Source organism: Schistocerca gregaria, chromosome 3 (assembly GCF_023897955.1).
Source record: "Schistocerca gregaria isolate iqSchGreg1 chromosome 3, iqSchGreg1.2, whole genome shotgun sequence".
In the NCBI taxonomy this organism is placed as follows: domain Eukaryota; kingdom Metazoa; phylum Arthropoda; class Insecta; order Orthoptera; family Acrididae; genus Schistocerca; species Schistocerca gregaria.
Window position 1 is genome coordinate 664,009,984 of NC_064922.1, and position 26,994 is coordinate 664,036,977.

Sequence of the window (26,994 nt, forward strand, 5' to 3'; positions counted from 1 at the left end):
TGACCTTTCAGCTACCGGGGGCGGACATGACAACTGTGAAAGGCAACAACAGGGCACTTACACTTTACATATTGTTCATACTATAGGCGAAACATAACAGTGTACCTCTGCCACAAAACGACTAATCGGAAAGCTGCACAAATGCGCCTGTAAGTAGAGATAGTTATATCTGTAACACATATCGTGCAGCTGGCATAATATTGTGCTGATTGCAGGCAATGGGAATGTGCAGTGGTCGTAATATTACTTATTACTTTATTGCTAGATCTGCGTCGTTTACCAGTGGTGACTGGACTGACTGCGTCAGAGTTACATATATAAGATTTGGTTACAATTTTATACAACACACAGAAAAGTATTCACAATAAGGGCAGATCTAACGTATAAAGACAATATTATTTTGTCCATTCACTTTGGTCGATATTGAAAAATTCTCCAATAAAATATAATGGGCGTTCTTTGAAGTGCTGTGCAGTTGTGCTTTTGGACAGTCCTAGCGGCAGAGACTGCACTTCTCTGTCCAGTGTTTTGAACTTTTTTAGGGCTACCACTGGAAAACTGTCTTGCGTTCCAGTTGGTGGACAACTTGGTACTTCAGTGTTCCTCTTGTTGTGGGTATCGTGATTATGATCATCTTGCCTCATGCTGAAATCACCTTGGTTTCCCTTTACACTGCTGAGGCAAAGAAACATATTGGCTGAATACTGTCATTATCCCTAACCTGGTTAATACAGGTTTTCAGTGCTCCTGTTTTTACTTGAAGTAATAATCCTGACAGCTTTTTTGGAGCATTAACACCTCCTTACAGCCTGCAGAGTGTCTCCATAACAGCAGACTATAATGAATATGGCTATGGAAGAATGCATAGTAAACTGTTAATAGGTTCTGGTCAGTTAACACACCTTTTAGTTTTTTTTAGCAGGTATATAACATAAGAGGGCTTGGAACACACATACTCTGTGTGCTTCTTCATTGTCAATTTGCTGTCTATCGTCCCAGTAGTTTGACAGTCTCCATGTTATCCTAGCAGCCGACGTTGCTGAGACTGCATATCACGTGTTGTGTTTTTTCTTGATTCAATTTCATTTTATTTTCAATGAACCACTCCGTAATGCTTTCAAAGAGTATATCTGCTGACAGAGTTTGTTCATCATCAGCAAACTGTAGAATGATAAACCTATATTACTGACATATATAAGGAACAGGAGAGGTCCTATGACAGATCCCTGGGGTACACCATGCTCCAATTTTGGCTCTTGGGAGTTTGCTCCATGGACTGATACTATTTGTCTTCAGTTTTCAAGATATGATTGAAGAGTAGCTAAGACCGCACCTTCAATACCACAACACTTGAGTTTTTTAATGAGTATCTTGTATGAGATACAATCAAACATCTTGCTCAGGTGGCAGGGTGTCAGTGCCACACTCTCTCTGTCTTCAAGTCCCTCCCTTATCTTCGTGATCAAGTCCGGTACAGCTGTAATTGTTGACTTTCTCTTGCGAAAACCATGCTGTGTGTCCTGGAAGAGTTTATTGCTTTCAAAGTAATTTTGTATCTGATGTTTCATTGCAGACTACATCACTTCAGTAAGTACGGGTACTATTGAAATAAGTCTGAAGCTGGACACTTTGCATGGGTCGCCTTTTATGTAGACTGGCATTGTCCATGCGACCTCCAGGAGATCTGGGAAGACACCAGAAGATATACATTTGTTAATTACTGTGGTTAGTGGCTGAGGAAGCTCTGATATTATTTTCCTCAGTACTGTGCACGGCATATCATAGATATCTGGACTCTCTGAATGCTTGTAGGACTCCACTGTTTTTACAAGGTCCTCAGTCTGTATTTCCCCCAGTTTTTAAATGTGCAGCTTACACTTCTCATATTGGCCATGGGATCTAAACTGAAACTGGAATTTCATTTACCGTACTTTCCACTACGCTAACAAAGTACTGGTTAAAGGCATCAGGACTACCGGGATTTAAGACGGAAGTAGGCTTCTTCCTGTGCTCATTTGCCAGATTGCATGCTGCTTTACACGGATTATGAGCCTCTAATGAACCTGTCATTGGGTTTCTTTTTTGCATCCCCCACTGCCTTTCTGTAGATCATTATGGCTCTTAAACAGATACTGTGAAGCAGATCTTTACTTGGAAGATCTACGCCTATTTTCATATGGTCTCTGAATTTTTTGGTGATGCATTGCAATTTAATTAGCTCAGGTGTATACCATATCTTCCCTTTAATGGGTGTTTCCCTTCCTTGTGACTTGCTTGCAGGGTTCTTCTTGAGAATTTCTGAGAAAATGTCATGAAATTTTGTTCTTAAGGTTTGGAACAGACATTCAAATGAGTCAATGGACCCCATTTCTGCAAGATTCTGTTGCCAGTTTACACTAGACAGTGCTGCTTTAAGGTCGTTAAATCTTTCTTCTTTGCTAACTCATCTACTGAATGTGTATCTTGAGTGCCAAGTGATTGGTTGCAATTTACTTCTGCTCTCCATACTAAGCTCCATTACTAATCCACTGTGGTCTGCAATCACTGGTTCCACTACACTGCTACTATTTTCCCAAGTACTGAGGTTGGTGACAACTGTGTCTAGACATGCAACACCTCTTGTTGTGAGCTGGTTTGCTACAAACAACCCATAGATGTTCATTAAGTTCATGAAAACCTTCTCATTAGTACCTCCACTTTCTATGTGCATGTTGAAGTCACCACACAATGCGAGTTTAGACTTAAGGCGTGTAAGGTAAGATTAACAGTTATCCATCAGTGCAGTAAAGTTTTCGAAGTTACCATCCGGTGAATGATATACAGAGATAATATTGAGACAATGTTTGGTAACGCTAATGCATCTAGTTCAAGATGCACGTATGTACAAAAGTTTTTTAAATCAATTTCCTTTACACTAAGATTTTTGTTTACGTACACTAACATACCACGGAGAGTTGCAGTAGCTTTATACTATGCATTTACCATATCCAAATACTCAAAAGATATGTAATAGTCACTCTCAGCTTCAGTCAGCCAGTGCTCACAGATACATAAAACATGTGGTTTCACTTCTTCTACAAAGAACGATGAAAGGTCCACCTTGGTTCTTAAGCACTGTAGATTTACACTCGCTATAACTAATGGCATATTACTGTTATCATCATATTATATAGTATTTTTGGTTTTTCATGTACATTCTGAGTCATTTCCTGCATTTTGTTGGTTGTTCTACTGTAGCGGTTGAGAATTGCTTATCTCTAAAACTATCAAGTATTTTCCTGTAATGAACCTCACGCCAGTCTGTATTTGTATTGGGTGAAGGCATCGCTTCTAAAAAGCTTACAGAGTAAGGAGGAGTACTTTGGTCATTACTGATTACGTCACGACAGTTACCATCGTAGAATCTAAGTTAATGATTATTTTTCGCGGTGTCAAACGTATATTTATAGCCCTACCAAACATCTGTCAGGTTTTCAGGCTTCGTGGTTTTTCCTAGGGTAGCAGCGGTAACTCGTAAAAATTAGTCATTTTTGAAACCTTTGTTACTGTATTTCGTAGGCGTTAGCTGACGTTCAAGTTCTCTCTGTTTCAAACGTTTTGTCATTTTTTGATGGTGTTATTTTCAAAATGTGCAGTGACAAAGAGAAATATCTAGAGAAAATTATTTATAAAGACTGTCAGTGAGAACTAAATATTTGATGACGATTCAGATTACACGCTTATCGAATTATTTTCACAGACTGCGTTGTTATGAAGGATTTTCCTGCAGGTAAATCAGGAAACCAATCCGAGCAAGTAAATTGTGCTAGTGAGTAAAATGTTGGGCTGTGTACCTCTCCATGTGTCAATTTGTATCAGACTGCACTCCACTATGACCGCTAAATTTTTCTTTGCTCTTGTGTTTTGTGTGTTTCTTTAGATTTAAATGGGACGTACTAGAAATTTAAAGAGAGAGATCACTTGTTTACTTACTAGGGAATGTATCTGAATACCACAACTCCTTTTTCATTTTTTCTGCGATGATTACCATTAAACTGAAACGTCGTTTGTGGATTGAGATTTAACACTAGAAATGCCAGAATGTGTACATTTAAAATAGAAAGCACAATAAACCTAAAAAGTTTTGAAATTACAACTAGATGTTCTCTATAACTTCCAGAAAAACATTTATTTTAGTCAGCGCACAGCACTAGCACCATGACTGTTAAACTATGCAAACGTAATTTTTCTACTAATTACCGCCTGACATCTATTCCTTCTCGAAAGTTAACACTTGCAAAACATGCTCAGAAAAGCATGCTTTCTCTCAAATATTGCCGGTTAAGTTGCACCCTTTTCAACAAAAATATGATATTCCTACCTCGTTCCGACAAGTACAGGGTGTCCCATTAAAACCGGTACGCCTCACCCCTGAGATTCAAGTAACAATGAACTAAGTAAACACGAATAGTAACGTCAAAACAAGTTGTTGTTTGTTCATAATAGATGATGGTATGATGAGCATGGCATCGAGGCGTCGCTGCCTTCGTGTGATTACTTTACCAGCTACACGCTGTAATCCTGCAGGGGGGTGTTAATTTCTCTAGTAATGGTGTGCAGACTGTCAGCGTACACATTGCTTTTTAGTGCACCCCATGCATAAAAATCTCACGATGCTAAGTCCGGGGACCTTGGATACCATACGCCTGTACTGACACGTCTGACGTCAGGGAATACATTGGCGATGCGGACAATCCTTTGGTTGTATGTGTGGACAGTTGTTCATTTGTTGGAATACTGCATACAGTTTCTCTGGATCTGTTAACTGTGCTTCGAAAGAGTCAAAGATCTCTAGGTATCTGGCACTGTTTGAAGTGTAATTGAAAAATAAGGCGCCAATAATGCACATGCCGGACGACGCACACCAAACACGTATCTTCTCTGAGGGGAGAGGTTCCACATGCAGAATATGTGTGTTGTCCTGCGGCCAGTATCTGCACTTCTAGGAGTTTACGTAATATAACAAATGAAACCAGGCCTCATCTGACACGAAGTAAAGTAACCGTTAGCAACTGAGTCTCTGTATTTCCATGTTTTTAGAGGTGGTTGCGGGACTCGGCTGTTCGATACAGGATGTCAAATTAAACATCTTTCAGCTGTCTAACTTCCAAATTTATTTTATTTCGCTAACAGTTTCAACGTTTTACTACGCCATCTTCAGGCCCCTGTCCGACCTTTAGGGAGATTCTACCTTAGATGTGACAAAGCAGGGGCCAGAAATACTGATATTTGTAGGTATTTGCCATAGCAAACACTTCAGACTCGGAAGATTGCGGTTGAAGTGATCACGATAGCAAAAATCTACTAGTACCAGTATTGCTGGCTCCTGTTACTGGTAGCCAAATGAAATAAGTTTGGAAAGTAGACGGCTGTTAGCAATTGATGATAACAGTCGGCTACAATAACGAAGTCTTTTTTCCTCATCCTCAAATTTCAACTCTTGCATCACACTCACACGTTCTTTCACTTGCGCCTTTCTCCCACAATGTTCGCAGGGTCGGCGTGGTTACAACGGATTTGGCAAGGTTAATTTAAAGGGGTGGCCGGATGCCCTCCATGCCACCACCCCATATCCCCCCCCCCCCCCCCCCCACGACGGAATCAGGATACCCCAGCTGTCTGCGTCTAATGGAAACCGTTAAATAGTGCGGAAGTGTTACAAATGTCTGCGTGTCGTGTAACTGAGGCGGGATGTGGGTACCAGCCCGGTATTCACCTAGCGGGATGTGGAAACTCGCCTAAAAACCACATCCAGGCTGGCTATCACAGCGGCCCACGTCGTTAATCGGTTGGGAGGATTCGATCTGGGGCCGGCGCGCCTGCCCGAGTCCAGGAAGCAGCGCATTAGCGCTCTCAGCTAACCTGGCTCACACTATCGGCTTTCAATTTCATATCTTTTAGTACGCGATGTACGAGATACAGTAGGTTATCACAAACTTACCGACTTGTGCGGACTTCTCGTAATGTCCACTCGAATTGTGTGTATATTTTCGGGAGAACTCACTGTCGGTCTTCCTCTGCACGTTCTGAAGGGATCCTATAGCTTTCCATTTCTTTCACAGATCTTTAAAAGCGGTGACTGTGGGGAGTTTCCTACCAGCATATTTCGCTTGAAACATTTCTTTACATTCCTTGATGAAACCTATCTTTATGTAACGCTCCACATCAATTCGCTGTTCTAATGCAAACTGCCCCACAGCTGTAGAACTCAACAATACGAGCTCCTCGTAACAACTGACGCACGCGCACACAGCGGCACTCAGCTTTCCGATAAAATGCAGTGTAGCCAACTTTCGAGACAGTGTTGCCACTTCACAGGCAGTTCCACTAGAGACGATTAACCGGTTTTATGAGGGACACCCTGTACAACGCATCGACGTTCGTCGTGCGATGGGACCAATATGTGTCCGCCCCAAAGACAGGGATAAGGGGTAATGAAATGGATAAAGTGTTCGTACCTGGCCTGTGCGTGAATCCGGCGGTACGGACAGCTGTTCGACAGGTTGCGGCGGACGGACCCCTCGGCGCTGGAGCGCCTGCAGGCGGTGGAAGGAGACGTGCTGCGCGCCGACCTGGGGCTGCAGCCCCCGGACCGCGCCCGCCTGCTGGCCGAGGTGTCCGTCGTCTTCCACTGCGCCGCCACGCTGCGGCTCGAGGCGGGGCTGAAAGCCGCCATCGAGCACAACACGGCGGGCACGCTGCGCCTGCTGCACCTCTGCCGGCGCATGCGCCACCTCCAGGTACTCTCACCAGGGCTTACTGCCCAACCCGCTATCTGTCCCATTTTCTTTTCTCAATCTGCATTATTTCTGTGTTGCCTGAATGACTCGGAGACTGAGAAAAATAACGTGAAGTAGAAACCTCCAATAACCTTGAAATAAACGATGTATTTTAGTCGAACCCCAAATGAAGATTGTGGCACATGCCACTCTTTTAAAATTTTCTTGCATTTTTTGTGCCACACAAGGCATTCCATAGGAATCCCCACTCTACGAGGGCGGGAGGGGGGGGCGGTGTCAAAAACTCTCTAGCCCAACAAATAAAGGATGACAGAAATTTTATAATTCCAGTTTATTTTTCAGTATAAAACCCGTGTACAGTAACATACTTGTGGACACACTCGTAACTTCTGCAAACCACTTCGAGTCCAACCAAGCATTCATAGCATCAGCATTGTCAAATCGTCTTCCTTTGTGTTTTCTTTAACTATATATGAAGGTGTTCTGGTACTGCGAACGGCTGAAAGCAAGGGCATGCAGCTTTACTGTATGATTAAATGATGAGAGCATCCTCTTGGGTAAAATATTCCGGAGGTAAAATAGTCCCCCATTGGATCTGCGGGCGGGGACTACTCAAGAGGACGTTGTTATCAGGAGAAAGAATGCTGAAGATTAGATGGGTACATCACATAACTAATGAGCAGATATTGAATAGAATTGGGGAGAAGAGGAGCTTGTGGCACAACTTGACTAGAAGAAGGGATCGGTTGGTAGGACATGTTCTGAGACATCGAGGGATCACCAATTTACTATTGGAAGGCAGCGTGGAGGGTAAAAAATCATAGAGGGAGACCAAGAGATGAATACACTAAGCAGATACAGAAGGATGTGGGCTGCAGTAGGTACTGGGAGATGAAAAAGCTTGCACGGGATAGAGTAGCATGGAGAGCGGCATCAAACCAGTCTCAGGACTGAAGACCATAACAACAACATCTGTTCCCGAAAGAAGAGTTACCGTTGATGACCATACAGGTTTCGCTAGAATGAAATGATAATTAAATGGACACCCTACCTGCAAACAGGCGTTGATATACTTCATTGGGGACAGGTTGAAAATGTGTGCCCCGTCCGGGACTCTAACTCGGAATCTCCTGCTTACACGGGAGACGCTCTATCCATCTGAGCCACCGAGGGCACAGAGGATAGTACCCCTGCAGGAACTTATCCCTTGCGCGCTCCCCGTGAGACCCACATTTCCAACATGTCCACACCACTACATACGTAGAGCGCCTGATAGATGTTTGCCTAATAGATGTTTGCCCATCATTTTTTAGATTTGGGAAAAGAAGAAAGTCTAATGGAGCCAAATCTGTAGAAAATGGTGGATGACGTAACAATTCGAAGCCGCAGTCACGCAGAGTTTCCAGTGTAGCGAGGGCTTTGTGCGCCGGTGCGTTGTCTTGATGCTAAAGACTCCGCGTGCCAATTTTCCGCGCCGTTTTTTATTATCTCTCATCTCAAATGACGCAGCACGGTGCAATAGTGTTGTGGTTGGCAGGAGAGCCAACCGTATGGTTAAAGGAGGCCGAAATGCACGCGTTTTAGCTCACGCAGGCTGGCGTGAGGTCTGGAACATGACAAGGGAATTAGAATTGAGAAAAACGGACGTAGCTGGTGGAATACTTAACTTTAATCCATTAATGACGAACGTCGCTCTTTATGGTACATGATTCGCAATATCAGAAGTACGGATACTGGCGCCTTGCTAGGTCGTAGCAAATATCGTAGCTGAAGGCTATGCTAACTATCGTCTGGGCAAATGATTGTGGCATAAGGCTTCCGCCCACCGTGGGGAGGACCGCATGATGACGTATGCGACAAGGTGGGGAGCCTAACAACAGGCGAGGCTGTGCCACCCGCACCCTGCCATTCGGACCGCGGGGAGCTAGGAAACGCCTGAAAACCTGCTCCAGGGTGCACGCCAACATGCGGTGTATGCGCCCGTAGAGAGACAGGAGGGGCTGAAGGGTCGACCTCCATCGGGCCGGGGCACCCGACGGGCGAAGACGACATATGGTCCGGAGCGGGCAAGAGTTCCATGTCGGAGGACAACTGGTCCCGGGAAGCGATCGGCGGCGCGTGACCCAGGGAGGCGCCCGGCGGTTGCGGCGACGCGTCCACTGCGGGCGTCGCCGGCGGGAGAACAGGCGGCGGCGGCGGTGGCGGCGGCGGCGCGTCGCCATGGGGCAAAATGGAAGGCAGCGTCGGTAACACCTGGGGCTGAGGCGAGCCAGTGGCCGCGGTGGTCTAGCGGTTCTAGGCGCGCAGTCCGGAACCGCGCGACTGCTACGGTCGCAGGTTCGAATCCTGCCTCGGGCATGGATGTGTGTGATGTCCTTAGGTTAGTTAGGTTTAAGTAGTTCTAAGTTCTAGGGGACTGATGACCACAGCAGTTAAGTCCCATAGTGCTCAGAGCCATTTTTTTAGGCGAGCCAGTAGATGGGTCCCCGGGGCGCTGATCGGACGGCACCGTCGCTGAAAGCAGACGGCGAGCGGCAGATCCCGTGCGACGACAGAGGCGCAGCTGATTGAGATGCCGACGCACCTCACCAGAGGCCCCCAAAACCAGATGCACAGCGCGGCCGAGTCACCGAAGTATTCGCCCTTCGAGCCAACGCCGTGAACCTCGATAGTGGCGATAGTAGACAACGTCGCCTGGAGCAAAAGCAGGTGTCTGCCGCTGCACAGGAACCTGGTGCGGCGGATGTAGCAAAGACATCACGGTTCGATGAGGGCGACCGTGGAGCAACTCAGCCGGCGAGTGACCATCTCGGGGCTGAGAGCGATACGAGGACAAAAGGAGCAATAACGCGTCCTCCCGAGAATGCGACTCTCGCAACTTCAACATCTGTGACTTGAAAGTCCTAACCAATTGTTTAGCGGCACCGTTTGACTGTGGTGAAAACGGCGCGGACGTCAGATGTTGAATACCATTGACCTTCCAGAATGACAAATTCTGCGGACATGAATTGTGGGCCATTGTCGGAAACAATAGTCTGTGGAACACCTTCAATGCAAAAGATACCGGATAACGCTTGGATTGTGGCAGATGACGTCGTGGGAGACATCCGGACAACAAAAGGAAAATTACTGAATGAATCTACCACAACCAACCATCGAGCATTCCAGAATGGACAAGCAAAATCGATATGTAAGCGTTGCCAAGGGGAAGTGGCTTTTGGCCATGCAAAGAATTTCCGCGGTGGTGCTGATTGTTGTTCGGCACACATCATGCAAGAAGAGCACATTCGTAAACGCGGCATCGATTCCGAACCAAGTACAGTGCTGACGTGCAAGTTGTTTCGTTCTCACTATACCCCAATGTCCTTGGTGGAGAACCTGTAATACAGAGGACTGTAACGAACGTGGTCCCACGACACTGGACTGATCATTATCAGAACGAAACAGCAAACCACCACATCGTACAAAAAGTCTCTCCTTGTGAGCAAAAATCGGCGAACCAACGGGTCCCCGATCCGTAACTTTGACAAGGGCCATTGCTTAGAAACAAAACGCAGAACGGGAGCAAGGACAGGGTCGGCAGCTGTGGCTGTAGCTACACGACGAAAATCAATCGGAAACGATTCGACCACGTCATCGGTTTCCGCATCTATGAACATGCAAGCAAGTTCGGAGGAATCGAATGCCCTATCCTCAGCAACAGGCAAGCGGGACAACGCATCGGCGTTTCCGTGCTCAGCAGTGGACCGATACAAGATATCGTAGCGGTACTGCGGGAGGAAAATAGACCAGTGAATGAATTTCTGCGCTGTACGTGGAGGTACAGGCTTGGTCGGATGAAAAAGCGATGTCAAAGGTTTGTGGTCTGTGATTATGGTAAAGTGACGACCATACAAGAAATCAAGAATCTTTGTAACACCAAATACGAGAGCCAATGCTTCTTTCTCTATCAGTGAATAATTTCTTTGCGCAGACGAGAACAATTTGGACGCAAAGGCAATAGGGCGATAGTGCGATCCATCTTTGTGCGCAAGCACAGCACCGATCCCGAAATCCGATGCATCCACCATCAACAAAAGGGGCTTCTGAGGATCGAATGGCGTAAGGCAAGTGTGGGAAAGCAACGCCGATTTCAACTGGCGAAAGGCGCGTTCGCATTCCATCGTCCAGACGAACGGAACACTCTTACGGCGTAAGCGATGAAGCGGAGCTGAAATGGAAGAGGCATGCGCAATATATTTATAATAATAGTTGATTTTTCCCAGCACACTCTGGAGCTGCTTCCAATTCTGCGGCGACGGCCAGTCTTGTATGGCACGAAGGTGCGTGGAACTGGGATGTATGCCTTGGGCATTGATTACATGTCCCAGGTATGGCAAGTCCCGAGCAAAAAACACACATTTGTCCTTCCGCAAGCGAAGACCATTTTGTCGCAAAACCTGAAATAATGTTCTGAGATTGGCCAAATGTTCTTCTTCCGTCTTTCCGGAGATCACAATATCGTCCAGATAATTTGCTGCAGTAGGGACCGACGCACAAACAGTTTGTAGATATTGCTGAAACAATGCAGGGGCGGATGCACACCCGAATGGCAGTCGTTTGAATCGATACAAACCAAGATGCGTGCTAACTACCAAAACGCGCTGGGATTCTTCGTCCACCGGTATTTGCAAGTATGCATCTGCTAGGTCCAACTTCGAAAAATATTTACCCGGGCACAGTTAGTCAAAAAGATCTTCCAGGCGGGGTAAAGGAAAAGTTGCAATCACTAGTTGTGGGTTCACTGCTGCCTTGAAGTCCACACAAAGTCTCAATTTTCCGGAAGGTTTTGGCAAAATGACTAAGGGTGATGCCCAGAGAGAAGCCTGCACACGTTCAATTACACCTCGCGATTCCAAATCGTGTAATGTTTTTGCGACCTTATCACACAATGCGTGGGAAACATTGCGCGCTCTAAAAAATTTCGGTTGCGCGTTTACTTTCAGTTCCAAATGTGCTTTATAGTTCTTAGCGCAACCGAGGTCAGGTGCAAAAATGTCTGCAAATTCTTCACATAGATGAGAAACACTGACTGGAGGCACCGTCTGGTTCACTGATAGGACCTGATTTTACTATAGACAAGTTAAACAACTGAAATAAATCGAAACCAAACAAGTTCACGGCGGAAGAAGAACGAAGTACGTAAAATGACACAACTTTTGTTTGTTCTTTGTATGTTGCAAGAAGGCTGTACTGTCCTAACACAGGGATCGTTTGTCCTGAATAGCTAAGTAACTCAACATTTGCGGCACGCAACAGAGGTGTGCCCAGCAATTTGTAAGTGTCTTGATTGATCAGTGAAACTGCAGCTCCTGTATCGAGGTGGAATGGTATAACTTTGCCGTTAATGTCCAAGTCTACAAAAAGTTTATTGTCCTGCTGACAAGAGCGACTGTCTCGTGCAACGTGAACTGACACTGGTACATAATCACTTGCGACTTGACGGGAGTTCCGGCGATGTCGACGCACACTATTCTTGGGACGAACACAGTCACTGTTAGAGAGAGTGGCACTGCGCAGAGTGGAATGAACTACATGAATGTCGAACGGCGAAGTTTCGCGGGCCTGAGTATCCTTGGTTCGGTTCCGATTCCGGCGCGAAGCAAAGGGCCTGGAACGGTTTTGAGCTTCCGATCTGAGCTTTTTATGGCAAACACTCTGAACATGTCCTGTTTTATTACAATAAAAGCAAATAGCTTGGCATGACGGGCAGTGCTCACGCGAATGTTTAGTAGCACACCGCGGGCATGATTTGATCACTGCATTAGCTTGCCGGCGCGACACACGTGGCTGAGAGCCTGGCGGCAGCGGCCGCCCGGGCGCCACGGTTGTTTACTGCTCCGTGCAACTCGCCCGGCGGGCCGGTTTACCTGACACACTGCTGGCCAAGTTTCAAATGATTCCTGAGCAAAGTCAAGTGTGTCCTGCCGATCCAATATGTCCATCACTTGTTGAAGGGAGGGATTGACTAGTTTCAAAATCTGTTCCCTTATACGAACATCAGAAACGTTCTGTGCAATTGCATCACGTACCATAGTATCTGAATAAGGGAGTCCACATTGACACTCAAAAGCACAATCTCTAGTAAGGCCTTGCAAGGTTGCAACCCACTCCCGATTAGTCTGACCTGCCGTACGTTTTGTACGAAAGAAGGTATACCGTTTGGCAACTACATTGACTGATTCTTTGAAATATGCATCTAATGCAGACAAAATTTCTTCGTAGGACAGAGTTGCTACTTCCCGTCGGGGAAATAATTTGACTATCACACGGTAGGTGGTCACCCCTACGGATGAAAGCAGAAAAGGCTGCCGCTCGGTACCTTGAATTCTGTAGGTGGCGAGATGGAATCCAAATTGGCGTGACCACTCCGTCCAGCTTTCCAGTGCAGCATCAAAAGGTCGAAAAGCGGGTGCAACAGCGTATTGTGGCTGCGTTAGCGGTGAAGCGGCTGCTGTCGCATCGTTTTGCATCGCACTTTGACCCTGGACGAGCTGTCCAAGGGCATCCAGTAAGGCTTGCGTCTGCCGATTCTGTAAGCGATAAAATTCGGACAGTATATCTGGAGATTGTGGCGAAGCCATTACACAAGTAAATCAGGGCAATTTAGAAAAGAACACTTTTACTCTCGTCGCCAATGTTGTGGTTGGCAGGTGAGTCAGCCGTATGGTTAAAGGAGGCCGAAATGCACGCGTTTTAGCTCACGCAGGCTGGCGTGAGGTCTGGAACATGACAAGGGAATTAGAATTGAGAAAAAACGGACGTAGCTGGTGGAATACTTAACTTTAATCCATTAATGACGAACGTCGCTCTTTATGGTACATGATTCACAATATCAAAGTACGGATACTGGCGTCTTGCTAGGTCGTAGCAAATAACGTAGCTGAAGGCTATGCTAACTATCGTCTGGGCAAATGAGAGCGTAGAAGTCAGTGAACCATCGCTAGCAAAGTCGGCTGTACAACTGGGGAGAATGCTAGGAAGTCTCTCTAGACCTGCCGTGTGGCGGCGCTCGGTCTGCAATCACAGATAGTGGCGACACGCGGGTCCGACGTATACTACAGGACCGCGGCCGATTTATAGGCTACCACCTAGCAAGTGTGGTGTCTGGCGGTGACACCACAAATAGTATGATGCATTGATAGTTCCACCCTTCTTCAAGGAAGTCACCATGATTACCCTTTCCTCATTCCAGACGGCCGATGCCGTCACCTTATCGGCTAATTTTTGCACCCGGATTTTTGTTGAGGTTGGGGATGGATGATGTTTCCATTGTTGTGACTGTTGTTTTGTCTCAGGATCAAAGTAGTGAACCCACGTTTCGTCCATTGTCACATACCTTTCAAGAAAGTCATCTTCATCCGCTTCTAATTAGCAAACGATTTCTTCACAATACAGTCCGCCTCCAGAGCCGAGTGGTCAGCGCGGCACAGTACCACTAGCGGGGGCCGGCTTCGATTCCCGGCTGGGTCGGAGATTTCCTCCGCTCTGGGACTGGGTGTTGTGCTGTCCTCATCATCATGTCATCCTTCTCGACAGGCAAGTTGCCCAAGTGCGTCACCTAAAAAGACTTGCACCAGGCGACCGGTCTACCCGACGAGAGGCCCTCGCCACACGATATTTCATTTTTTCACAACACTGCACACGCTCCCGTCTCTGATCTGCATTCAAATCTTTCGTAACCCACCGAGTTGAAACTTTCCGCATTTCCAAAACGTACACAACAGTGTCATGAGCATGCCCATGGGAGATTCCAATGTGTGGTTTCAATGTGCTGCAACGCTGTTCGACGATCCTGCAAAATCGTATCGCGAATTGCAGTCACTGTTTCAGCTGTGGCAACGGTGACATGCCTTCCACTCCTTGGTGCATCTTCCACACTCGTTCTTTCACTTTTGAAGTCGGACACCCAGTTTTTGACTGTTGCATAAGACGGAGCCCTGTCCTTAAGCGTATTCCGCATGTCATCCGCAATTTCCTTGGGTATCGTTCCCTTCAAATGAAGACGTTCAATCACAGCATGGTTCTTGATTCTCTCGATATTCACCATTCCGCTTACATTACGATATACAACGCATCCTAGCGGCAAAACTAACGAACATGGAGCCGCGAAATTTGACTTCCATACCCACAAAGGCTCACCATAAAAGCAGGTACTGTTGTTTGTGCGAGACATTACGGTAATTATCTCGGGCTAGAAATTTTCCGACCGCCCTCCCCTCTTACACACAGAGCACTACATCCTTGCGCTTTTCTTGCGAATTCCACGTTTCCTTTGTTTCCACATCTCATGCATTCAATTACGTGTCCAGTTCCAGAAGTCCTCAGTTCAACTGGTGCACAAGAAGTGCATGCTTTTGAGCATAATGGATGCCCCGCCCTTTTTGGGTAAGAAGCAGCGGATGATTGAGCACGATGCCACCGTCCTTCTTAATTGAAGCGGTGGAATATTTTCATTCTTGAGGCTGTAGATAAGGGCACACCACATAACCAACTGTTTGATCTCCATAGCTACTCTAAACACTTTTGTTTTCTCATATTTCATCTGTTTTCAGGGTCTACATCTATTCAAATGGTTCAAATGCCTTTGAGCACTATGGGACTTAACTTCTGAGGTCGCCAGTCCCCTAGAACTTAGAACTACTTAAACCTAACTAACCTAAGGACATCACACACATCCATCCCCGAGGCAGGATTCGAACCTGCGACCATCCCAACTGTCTGAATTCAAATCTCACTGGTTTTCTGCGAAAGAACCGTTTTAGATAATGGTGTCTGTAATATCGAACCATTTGTTCATCAGTGTTCAGGCTATCAGAAAAAATTTCTTTAAATTCTTGTTCAGTAAGTCCATCATTGGACGAATTTTGAAAACTTTACCCCGTTCATCAGCTGGGATTGTGTTCAGAGGTGTGTTATCATTAAAGCAAAGGTGGCACTTGATTTCCAGACACCTGTTGCGGCTCATACACTGTCGTAAACACCTTATATGAGTGTCATCGTCTTAAGTCCAATACAATTGTGCCTTTGGGAGAGCATGGTATTCAGTGAAGAGCAGTACACCTAAGAACTTTTTTATGGATTCGTTGGATAACTCACAGCTGTGATTTTTCTTCTGTGAAGCATATTGGGCTCACTGCAATCAAGTTCAGTACCTTTTCATCAAAGCAATCAATTGCAGACTTTTCTTTTAGTGCTGCTACCAAATTGCAGTTGCTCCGTTAATTTTCTGCCAGATCAGCGTAGGTTTTACTGTAAGTTATATCTTCTGTTGTCCAATTAGATGTGATATTACCCTTCATTTTCGTGTTGCGATGGTCTGCACTTTCGTCGGCCTCCCTTTCTTCATCAGCATTAACTTCCAAGGTAGCTGGCAAATCAGCTGGGAATTATCTACCAATATATTTTTACAAGTACCACCACAGACGAGCATGTTGTCTGTACGATCTGGAGGGAGCTCGAACATGTCAATGGTCTCATTCACTTTGCCCTTGTTATAGAAGAAGACAAGATATCAGGGACACGTAAATTTGTCCAATTTCCCTTAAGGTAAGAGCTTTATAGCGACTCGTGCCTGGGGAAAAATAAAAACATTGTTTTAGGCGGAACCTGCCATGAGTCCTGAATAGTGATCGAAATTCAGAGAGGCCCATGGGAAAATAAAATAAGCCTTCGAAATAAGTAACCAATAAACATCTTTTAAAGGCATTACAGTATCTGTCTGGAAGTTATTTATATAATAATATGATTTATATTGTTTTGAAAATGTTCAACTTCTGTTTCTCTGAAAACTTTACTTCTGCACACAAATAATCCTGTAGATCTCAGGTGGGCGAGCAGTTAGAGGCTCCACGTCACTAATCGTGCGGCCCCTCCCGACGGAGGTTCGAGTCCCCCCTCGGGCATGGCTGTGAGTGTCGTCCTTAGTTTCAGTAGCGTCTAAATAAATCCATGACCTCAGTAGTTTGGTACCTCAGGAATTCACACACACATTATTTTAGAGCTCAATCGTTCAATAACAATTGACAACCGTCTAGGCGGCTATATAAAATAGTAACAATTGATACCAACATAATCAGAAATACAAAATTTCCGCTCCAGAGACAGATCCCCAAATAGGGATCATGGCAGTCAGTGGATTAAGGTACCCTGAACTGGGGCAACTTTGCCGGTTTTTGGAAACGTTTACTGGTATATATGGCATTCATGTTCATGAGCTAACCAGTAGATGCGTCAAGGAATCGCGGGCGAAAGACATTTGACAAGGCCCATCTGTTTTCAACAGTCACATCTTTACACGTCTTTATCGCAATTTTTCGCTTCCATCTTCGGCAAGGTGATTCTTTGGCAGTCGTACAAAACTTTCACCCCCGGAAAAATGCTACTATCGCAGCACAACAAGGGCGAATAGGCTCCTGTTAAAAGACTCTTACTAAAAAGTGCGGTACCAGCTCATTTTACCTTCTAAATTTTGGCATGTGAACATATTCGCGCTCATTTTAACGTGCAACTTATCTCCAAACCCCACAAGCTCCCCTAACTGTAACTCGCTCACATCCACTAGTCCATCACTGCAAGTCGCTCATACCCATCCTCTGCTACTTGCCCATTGTCAGTCATTTATTTAACCCAACTCATTGTCATTATCTCTCCGCCACTACCTCCTGTCTCACAGCCACAGCCTCCTTCGCTGTCACTGTTCCCTCTTGCTCTCTCTTACTGCTGCTATTTCGTTCATTCCATCTCATTGCTCCTGTCTCTTCTCACTGTCACTATCTCTCTCTTCCTCGTTGTCATTGTCATAGACTCTGTGTCTCATTATCACTGGCTCCCACCCACTTTCACTTTCTGCTTCTCTTTATTTCTTTAGCCGCGCGGGATTAGTCGAGCGGGCTATGGCGCTGCAGTCATGGACTGTGCAGCTGGTCCCGGCGGAGGTTCGAGTACTCCCTCGGGCATGGGTGCGTGTGTTTGTCCTTAGGATAATTTAGGTTAAGCTTAAGGACTGATGACCTCAGCAGTTAAGTCCCATAAGATTTCACATACATTTGAACAGTTTTTTTTATTTCTTTCTCACTGACACTGGCTCCTTCACTTTTTTCCTAGTACTGAACTGTCACTGTCAATTATGTCCCACTGCCTCTGTCACCCTCTCTCTCTCACACACGCTGTCAATCTCCTTCACTCTTTCTACACGACAACCACTTTCTACTATCCCGTCTTTATTTCTTTTCCATTCCTTTCCCACTGCTACTGTCTCCTCTCTTAGCATAAAAAGAGCGAATATTTTCGCATGTCAACTTCGAATCACTGTATCTCCAAAACGGATAAAGATATCAAGAAAATTTTCGAGGTTGTTCGAGATCTGGATCTTAGGAATATGTCGTAAAAATTTCAGCCATTTGCTGTACATAGCAGTCTTGGAATCCGTAGCTCGGTTTTGGTACCTACAAACCATGTTTTTGGGGTGTTTCTCGGTAACGGAAATTATTTTTGAAAACGGAAATATGGCATCTCTAGATAAATGCCTGTAGAATATACCGTTACAATTTGAGCAATTTTTTGCGATTAATTATTTAGATATCCGCTGCTGACGGCGAAAAAATGGGGAAAACTCTTTTTTCGGATTTTCTCAGGAACTGCCCGTAAACTAAATGGTGCCTCCATAAGCCCCTTATGACGCACCTTAGACAACAACCAATGCAATAAGAACCAATCGTTTACTCCAATTGCTTAAGCTGGAGGAGGTGTGTAGTATTCAAACTTAATGTACAGGATAGTTACAACAAGACGACCCTTCTGCTCGTTATACAGAAGGTCCCTAACCCACGGGGCTATCAGAAACACTTGAACCTGCCTTTCTATCACCAGTAGAACCTGGGGTATGAGCCCCAGCAAAAATCCCGTTTTTATGCGAAGCATTTTGGAACATTTTGGTGGCACATGCTGTCGCATGTGTACCGATTCATTCACATCTAATTAAAAACTACTCATCTTGCTTAATAGCTTCATACCTCACTTTCAGATTAACTTCCAGATTTAACATTATATTGCATTAGGTTTAATAAGATCACATGGGAAATGTTGCACCAGGAAGCTTGGAACAACCTTACAACCAGGGTCGTAACGAGGGGGTGGAGAGACAGGAGCTCACCAAGGATGCAGTCAAACAGGAAAAACTATAAAAAGAAGAGAGAGATAGTTTAAGAGTTAAACAGTGTGTAGAATTCTGCTTCCTCTTGTGCCCCTATATACTGCCTACGAGAAATAGGTCTTTCCTCGGAAAGAAATGCCTACGAATAAATGTCTATCGCTAACATCGTTATAAGGCCCCAGTCTATATACACTGGTTATGTGGTGACAGTGCGGTTTACTTAAGGGCGCTACACACTTACCGACCGACAGACAGACAGACACACTGGACTTTGGGCGCTTTGGCCAATAGACCAACCAACTTTTCTTGGGGGGGGGGGGGGGCGTCGGTGAGGTACGACCATCCACCACCCCCTCCCCCAACCACCTGGCACCATTACTTCACGCTACCGCCATTTCGCCAGACCCTCACGACCATATTACCGGGTGCAGCGCTGTTGTGCCAACTTCACCGATTGACAATCGTCAGTTGTCTGTGTGTGGGAAAACACTAAAACAGCAACATGAACAAGTCAGCGTTGTAATCGCTGTGAGAAATCGGGCGGGATATATAGAGGTTGGACACGAAATTGGTCTATCAGTTGATGTGTGTGTAGGGCTCGCTTATATTAAACAATGGAGTTCTTCCTGCTACTTCGCTACGTATTGTATAGGCTAATCTCAAAATTTCGGAGAGCTAGTGATGATGCAAAGAAGACTTTTATTATGCAGAATGGGGTAAGAAGCGCTTATTCGAATTTCGAAATAGCTCTGAGGATATTGATGACAGCCCAGGGACTGCAGCATCTCCTGAACGCAGTTTTAGCAAATTAAATACAATTTTAAAAAAGCCACATACGTGGGGACGAGTGTGGGTGAAAGCACAATCGCAGCTTCCGCAGTTCTACCACAAGCACAGGATCACCTAGATGCGCTTCTGTTTGCAACATAAAATTTCGTAATTTTCTCAGCGTTGTAATAGCTGTGAGAAATCTGACGGGATATATAGAGAGAGGTTGGGACACGAAATTGGTCGATCGGTTGGTGTGAGTGTAGGGCTCGCTTATATTCAACAATGGGGTTCTTCCTTCTATTTCGCTACGTATTGTATAGGCTAATCTCCAAATTTCATATCGTGCACTTTTCGTTTTGTTTCATATGTTAGGATTTCAAGACGTGGGAGACTTCGGATACTAAAATTATGACGCCGCCTCTCCGCAAAGGTTATACTGATTTGTAACATGTCTGTACAGTAGGGAATCTAAGTAGTGGCCCAAAAATCCACAATACTTACAAATGACACAACATTTGTCATTCTTAAGTTTCCCAAGGACCGTGGAACGTTCGAAACGGTACATTTTAGGACAATTATTTACCGAATAATGTTGTTTTCCTGGCTTTTTGCAGAAAGACGTATTTGTTTGTTACACTTTCAGCGAAATCATTGAATTTGGAACTTAGAAACCTATATGGAATGAAATACCTACATTATTTAATATACGAAATCCAACACAGCTGTAGCTGTGAAAGCGACACAGACGTGATAATAAATCGTCTGTTTCTCAACACAGAAGAAACCAAACAACGGCAATAATCGTCAACACACTCTTTTTTTAAGCAAAAGTAATTACATGTAAAAAATTATTCGTGTATTAGAAAGTCGAGTGAAGAGTAAGAATGGGCGAATCATTAGACTCCATATAACTGCTTAAGCGTCAACGAGACTGCCTATGATAACAATAGCACACAACAACAGAAATATAGGCTTCGCACACATTAAAACTATGTTTTATTTAATTACTTTCAGAGGAGTTAGCTGTAAATATACACATATTCGAAAGTATTTCTCATGAATAAGTTGTAGCTTATAAGTCATGAATTAGTGTGATTAGGCTGGTTTTAAATGTGTTTCACGATCATTCATATATCTTCATATATACCTGTCAGTATCTCTAGGCTTCTTCAATGTATACAACCTTGTTTTATGATTCTTGAACTAAGTGTTAGCTATGATTAAGTTATGCTCTGTGCAAAATTCTACCAGGCAGCTTCCTCTTTCATTTCTTACTCTCAATCAATATTCACCTACTACATTTCCTTCTCTTCCTTTTCCTACTATCGAATTCCAGTCACCCATTACTATTAAATTTTCGTCTCCGTTCACTATCTGAATAATTTCTTTTATCTCATCATACATTTCTTCAATTTCTCCGTCATCTGCAGAGCTAGTTGGCATATAAACTTGTACTACTGTTGTAGGCGTGGGCTTCATGCCTATCTTGGCCACACTAATGCGTTCACTCTGTTGTTTGTAGTAGCTTACCCGCACTCCTATTTTTTTATTCATTATTAACCCCACCCCTGCATTACCCCTATTTGATTTTGTATTTATAACCCTGTATTCACCTGACCAAAAGTCTTGTTCCTCCTGCCACTGAACTTTGCTAATTCCCACTATATCCAACTTTGACCTATCCATTTCCCTTTTTAAATTTTCCAATCTACCTGCCCGATTAAGAGATCTGACATTCCAAGCTCCGATCCATAGAGTGCCTGTTTCTTTCTCCTGATAACGAAGTACTCTTGAATAGTCCCCACCTGGAGATCCAAATGGGGTAGTATTTTACCTCCGGAATATTTTACCCAAGAGGACGCCATCATCATTTAACCAAACAGTAAAGCTGCATGACCTCGGGAAAAATTACGACTGTAGTTTCTCCTTGCTTTCAGCCGTTCACAGTACCAGTACAACAAGGCCGTTTTGGTTACGCAACATAAATCAAATATCTTGATCTTTCGTTTAGCATTTTATGAAAACTTGACAAATTAACAGGGCACGGTTAAAAACTGCAAACAGTGATGGCAAAGTAACCTCAGAAACGGGATAACACTGCCAACCATCGTTACAGTGCATGGAACTCGCAAAAAGTAAGTGAGACATGATCATTTTAACTATGAATGCTCTTTCTTGGGAAGACATGTGCACACAGATATCCAAAACATAAAAACAGATAGCTGTTCGGATTTGAAAGAAAATTCTGAAATTTTCTTCGGATAAAGCAAGTTATCCTGAGGTTTCATTGCAAGGAGTGTCGAGCCTATGCACTGTAGTGCGCACAGAGTAAATCCACAGCCTAATAAATAGTCACACATTATGGTGTGGAAGTTGTTTTCGTTTGACAGCTGGAGTGGCACTAGCGCTCCAAGCGGTGAGAAAGCAGTTAAGTCACATGCGTCATAAGAATAATATTGGTTTATAGTTACTTTCTACGTAATTAACGAAATAGTTGTAACTGCGTGAGTTACAGATTATATAATGGTAAGGCAAAGGATTTAGGAATCAGGTTTTAAATTGTAAGACATTTCCAGGGGCAGATGTGGACTCTGACCACATTCTATTGGTTATGACCTGTAGATTAAAACTGAAGAAACTGCAAAAAGGTGGCAATTTGAGGAGATGGTACCAGGATAAACTGACTAAACCAGAGGTTGTACAGAGTTTCAGGGAGAGCATAAGGGAACAATTAACAAGAATGGGGGAAACAAATACAGTATAAGAAGAATGTGTAGATTTGAGGGATGAAGTAGTGAAGGCAGCAGAGGATCAAGTAGGTAAAAAGGTGAGGGCTAGTAGAAATCCTTGGGTAACAGAAGAAATATTGAATTTAACTGATGAAAGGAGAAAATATAAAAATGCAGTAAATGAAGCAGGCAGAAAGGAATACAAACGTCTCAAAAATGAGATCGACAGGAAGTGCAAAATGGCTAAGCAGGGATGGCTAGAGGACAAATGTAAGGATGTAGAGGCTTATTTCACTAGGGGTAAGATAGATACTGCCTACAGGAAAATTAAAAGAGACCTTTGGAGAAAAGAGTACCACTTGTATGAATATCAAGAGCTCAGATGGAAACCCAGTTCTAAGCAAAGAAGGGAAAGCAGAAAGGTGGCAAGAGTATATAGAGGATCTATACAAGGGCGATGTTCTTGAGGGCAATTTTATGGAAACGAAAAAGGATGTAGATGAACATGAAATGGGAGATATGACACTGTGTGAAGAGTTTGACTGAGCACCGAAAGACCTAAGTCAAAACAAGGACCCAGGAGTAGAGAACATTCCATTACAACTACTGACAGCCTTAGGAGAGCCAGTCCTGACAAAATTCTACCATTTGGTGAGCAAAATGTATGAGACAGGAGAAATACCCTCAGACTTCAAGAAGAATTTAATAATTCCAATCCCAAAGAAAGCAGGTGTTGACAGATGTGAAAATTACTGAACTATCAGTTTAATAAGTCACGGCTTCAAGATACTAACGTGAATTCTTAACAGACGAATGGAAAAACTGGTAGAAGCTGACCTCAGGGAAGATCAGTTTGGATTCCATAGAAATTCTGGAACAAGTGAGGCAATACTGGCCCTACGGCTTATCTTAGAAGCTAGATTAAGAAAAGGCAAATCTATGTTTCTAGCATTTGTAGAGTTAGAGAAAGCTTTATACAATGTTGACTGGAATACTCTCTTTCAAATTCTGAAGGTGACAGGGGTAAAATACAGGGAGCGAAAGGCTATTTACAATTTGTACATAAACCAGATGGCAGTTATAAGAGTCAAGGGACATGAGAGGGAAGCGGTGGTTGGGAAGGGATTGAGACAGGGTTGTAGCCTCTCCCCTTTGTATTGAATCTGTATATTGTGCAAGTAGTAAAGGAAACAAAAGAAAAATTTGGAGCCCTAGGTATTAAAATCCATGGAGAAGAAATAAAAACTTTGAGGTTCAACGATGACATTGTAATTCTCTCAGAGACAGCAAAGAACTTGGAAGAGCAGTTGAACGGAATGGACCGTGTCTTGAAAGGAGGATATAAGATGAACATCAACAAAAGCATAACAAGGATAATGGAATGTAGTTGAGTTAACTCAGGTGATGCTGAGGGAATTAGATTAGGAAATGAGACAGTTAAAGTAGTAAAGGAGTTTTGATATTTGGGGAGCAAAAGAACTGATGATGGTCGAAGTAGAGAGGGTATAGAATGTAGACTGGCAATGGCAAGGAAAACGTTTCTGAAGTATAGAAATTTGTTAACATCGAGTATAGATTTCAGTGTCGGGAAGTTGTTTCTGAAAGTGTTTGTATGGAGCGTAGGCATGTATGGAAGTGAAACATGGATGATAAATAGTTTGGACAAGAAGAGAATAGAAGCTTTTAAAATGTGGTGCTACAGAAGAATGCTGAAGATTAGATGGGTAGATCACATAACTAATGAGGAGGTATTGAATAGGATTGGGGAGAAGAGGAGTTTGTGGCACAACTTGACTAGAAGAAGAGATCGTTTGGTAGGACTTGCTCTGAGGCATAAAGGGATCACCAATTTAGTATTGGACGGCAGGGTGGAGGGTAAAAATCGTATAGGGAGACCAAGATATGAATACACTAACCAGATTCAGAAGGATGTAGGCTGCAGTACGTACTGGGAGATGAAGCAGCTAACACAGGATAGAGTCACGTGGAGAGCTGCATCAAACCAGTCTCAGGACTGAAGACCATAGCAACAACAACATGTTGGGAGAGAGCCTTCATTTGTAAAAGTAAAGTTTAGCATAGGTTATAGTTGATGGGTAAAACAAATTTCATGAATGACATCATGGTCTTGGAGGGGAAGGTGATCGAGGTTGCCCTGGTAAAGGACATAAAGTGTGTACAGATGTAAGGAAGTTGATCTGTGATGATAGGGGTGTTGGAGCTGTGCAGCGTTTCAAGGAGCAGTAAGGTGTTGCAATTTGATTTTGTGGGAGGTGTAAGACTTGTGTTGGTATTCTAGGTTTTTGAGGAGGTATAAGAATTTTATCACATTCTACATGAGCGGGGTTGGGGGGGGGGGGGGGATATATATGGAAACCATGGTGGAGTGCAAGGCGTTCAAGGATTTGGAGGAAGTAGTTGTAAAATATATGAGGAGCAGAAGTACATGCAACATTTGCATATGTGAGGATTGGGATGGATGAAATCCCTCCATGTCTTTATGATTGATAGGGGATTTAGTGCCCACGTTCAGCCAGTTAGCAGTTTTAACCTCTTACGGATTTTCCTTAAGATGGATGGTAGGAAGTGTTAGTTCAAGGGGTTTTAGATTATGAATTGGAAGGGTATTGATTGTGAGATAGAGGTCTCAAGGATGGAAAACTGATGTGGTTTTCCTATAATTATTATCTGGGTGTTAACAGGATTTATGGAGAGGTGGAATGGAAACTGGGATTGACAACTAGGGAAGCAGTGTCACCATGGGTTGAAGGAGGAGTTTATGAGGCAATTGCTTAGTAATGTCGGCTGTGTGTGGGGGAAAAAAGAAGAGGTGGTAAGAGAGAGCCTTCAGACATATCTGCAGGTGGCTGGATAATGGAGGTGTGGGTGTTGTTTATTATTACACAGCTGACCAGTTAATTAGAAATTATGCAATTAGATACAACCGATGTAAGTGTGTATAGGCGGAGGACGTAGTTTTCTCATGACATCTACTAGTTCACACACCCTGCAGGCTATGCAGTAAGAATACAATAATGAGTCTGAACCTCCATGCGCATTGGCATGGCTGGCACCAACAGTGACAGTACAAAACTCGTATGTCCAATGGGTTTCTGCTCACTGTGGTCTTTTCCATATTTTGTCATCTGTGCTGTGTGAAAATAATGAAAATGATGGGATTTCAAGCGCTGTTTTAATCAAATTTACCATACAAGTAAATGATTTTCTAATAAATGGATGTGGGAGTGGAAATTAAGATGCAATAGAGCATCAATTATCTGAAATAACTGGGCTTGGGTATTCAAAAAACCAGTTTATTAGGATAAACGAACTATGTAGTTTTATTTACCAATAAAAACTACATATATTTATCGTAACATAAAACCTTTTTATCATTACAAAGGCAAGTACAGTAGGAATGCATGTAGTACAGCCTTGTAAAAAAAAAGAGTGTAATACATATGTATACTGCATGTACAATAGATATGTACAGAATTAATGCTTAATGATGATGTAAATAAAACAGAAAGAAACTTCCACATGGGAAAAATATATTAAAAACAAAGATTCCAAGACTTACCAAGCGGGAAAGCGCCGGCAGACAGGCACATGAACAAAACACACAAACACACACACAGAATTACGAGCTTTCCCAACTGGCAGTTGCTTCGTCAGGAAAGAGGGAAGGAGAGGGAAAAATGAAAGGATGTGGGTTTTAAGGGAGAGGGTAAGGAGTCATTCCAATCCCGGGAGCGGAAAGACTTCCCTTAAGACTTCCCCTAAGGGAAGTCTTTCCGCTCCCGGGATTGGAATGACTCCTTACCCTCTCCCTTAAAACCCACATCCTTTCATTTTTCCCTCTCCTTCCCTCTTTCCTGATGAAGCAACTGCCAGTTGCGAAAGCTCGTAATTCTGTGTGTGTGTTTGTGTGTTTTGTTCATGTGCCTGTCTGCCGGCGCTTTCCCGCTTGGTAAGTCTTGGAATCTTTGTTTTTAATGAATTAATGCTTAAGAAATTCTTAATTTTGGTCCCTCTGAGAATGTCTGGCTGCTTATGATCAGCTGATTAATGCTTTTTTTTGCCTGACAGATATCTGATACTGGTCATTTTTATCTTTAGCTTCACACTGTGACTAGGCAGTAAATGCTTCAGAAGCAGCTGCTATATTTTCATCTTCATTTTCTGAACCACCAGTTGATGAGATACTGGCATCATCAGTTTTATCAGTGGTGAAGTTTACAGTTTTGCTGTCTTGCATGATGTGATACCTTGGATCTGCACCATTGACATTCATCCATTCTTGAACATCTTCTTCATCACATTCATAGCAACTAAGTACTTTTAGCATACTGAGGCTTTAGACATATCATTCTGTTCTTCATTATCAAGTAGACTTAGAGATCTTTCCGCCATTTCCAAAATTTTATGACAGTAGAACCTCAAATAAACATCCTTCTGTGACCAGGGAGTAGTTGGAAAACTATTAAGTTCAGATAATCAAAGGAAAGTGAAACTAGTCATT

At 43.8% G+C, this 26,994-nt stretch overlaps 1 protein-coding gene across 3 annotated transcripts in view; it reads left to right on the plus strand.

The window, feature by feature from the left end:
* Positions 1-26,994, plus strand: part of LOC126355070 (putative fatty acyl-CoA reductase CG5065) — a 281,962-nt gene that overhangs the window by 111,465 nt on the left and 143,503 nt on the right. For all 3 annotated transcript variants that reach the window (XM_050005239.1, XM_050005241.1, XM_050005240.1), the window contains exon 4: positions 6,531-6,779. In XM_050005239.1, coding sequence (XP_049861196.1) covers positions 6,531-6,779 — 249 coding nt within the window. The remainder of the gene's footprint in view (positions 1-6,530; positions 6,780-26,994) is intronic.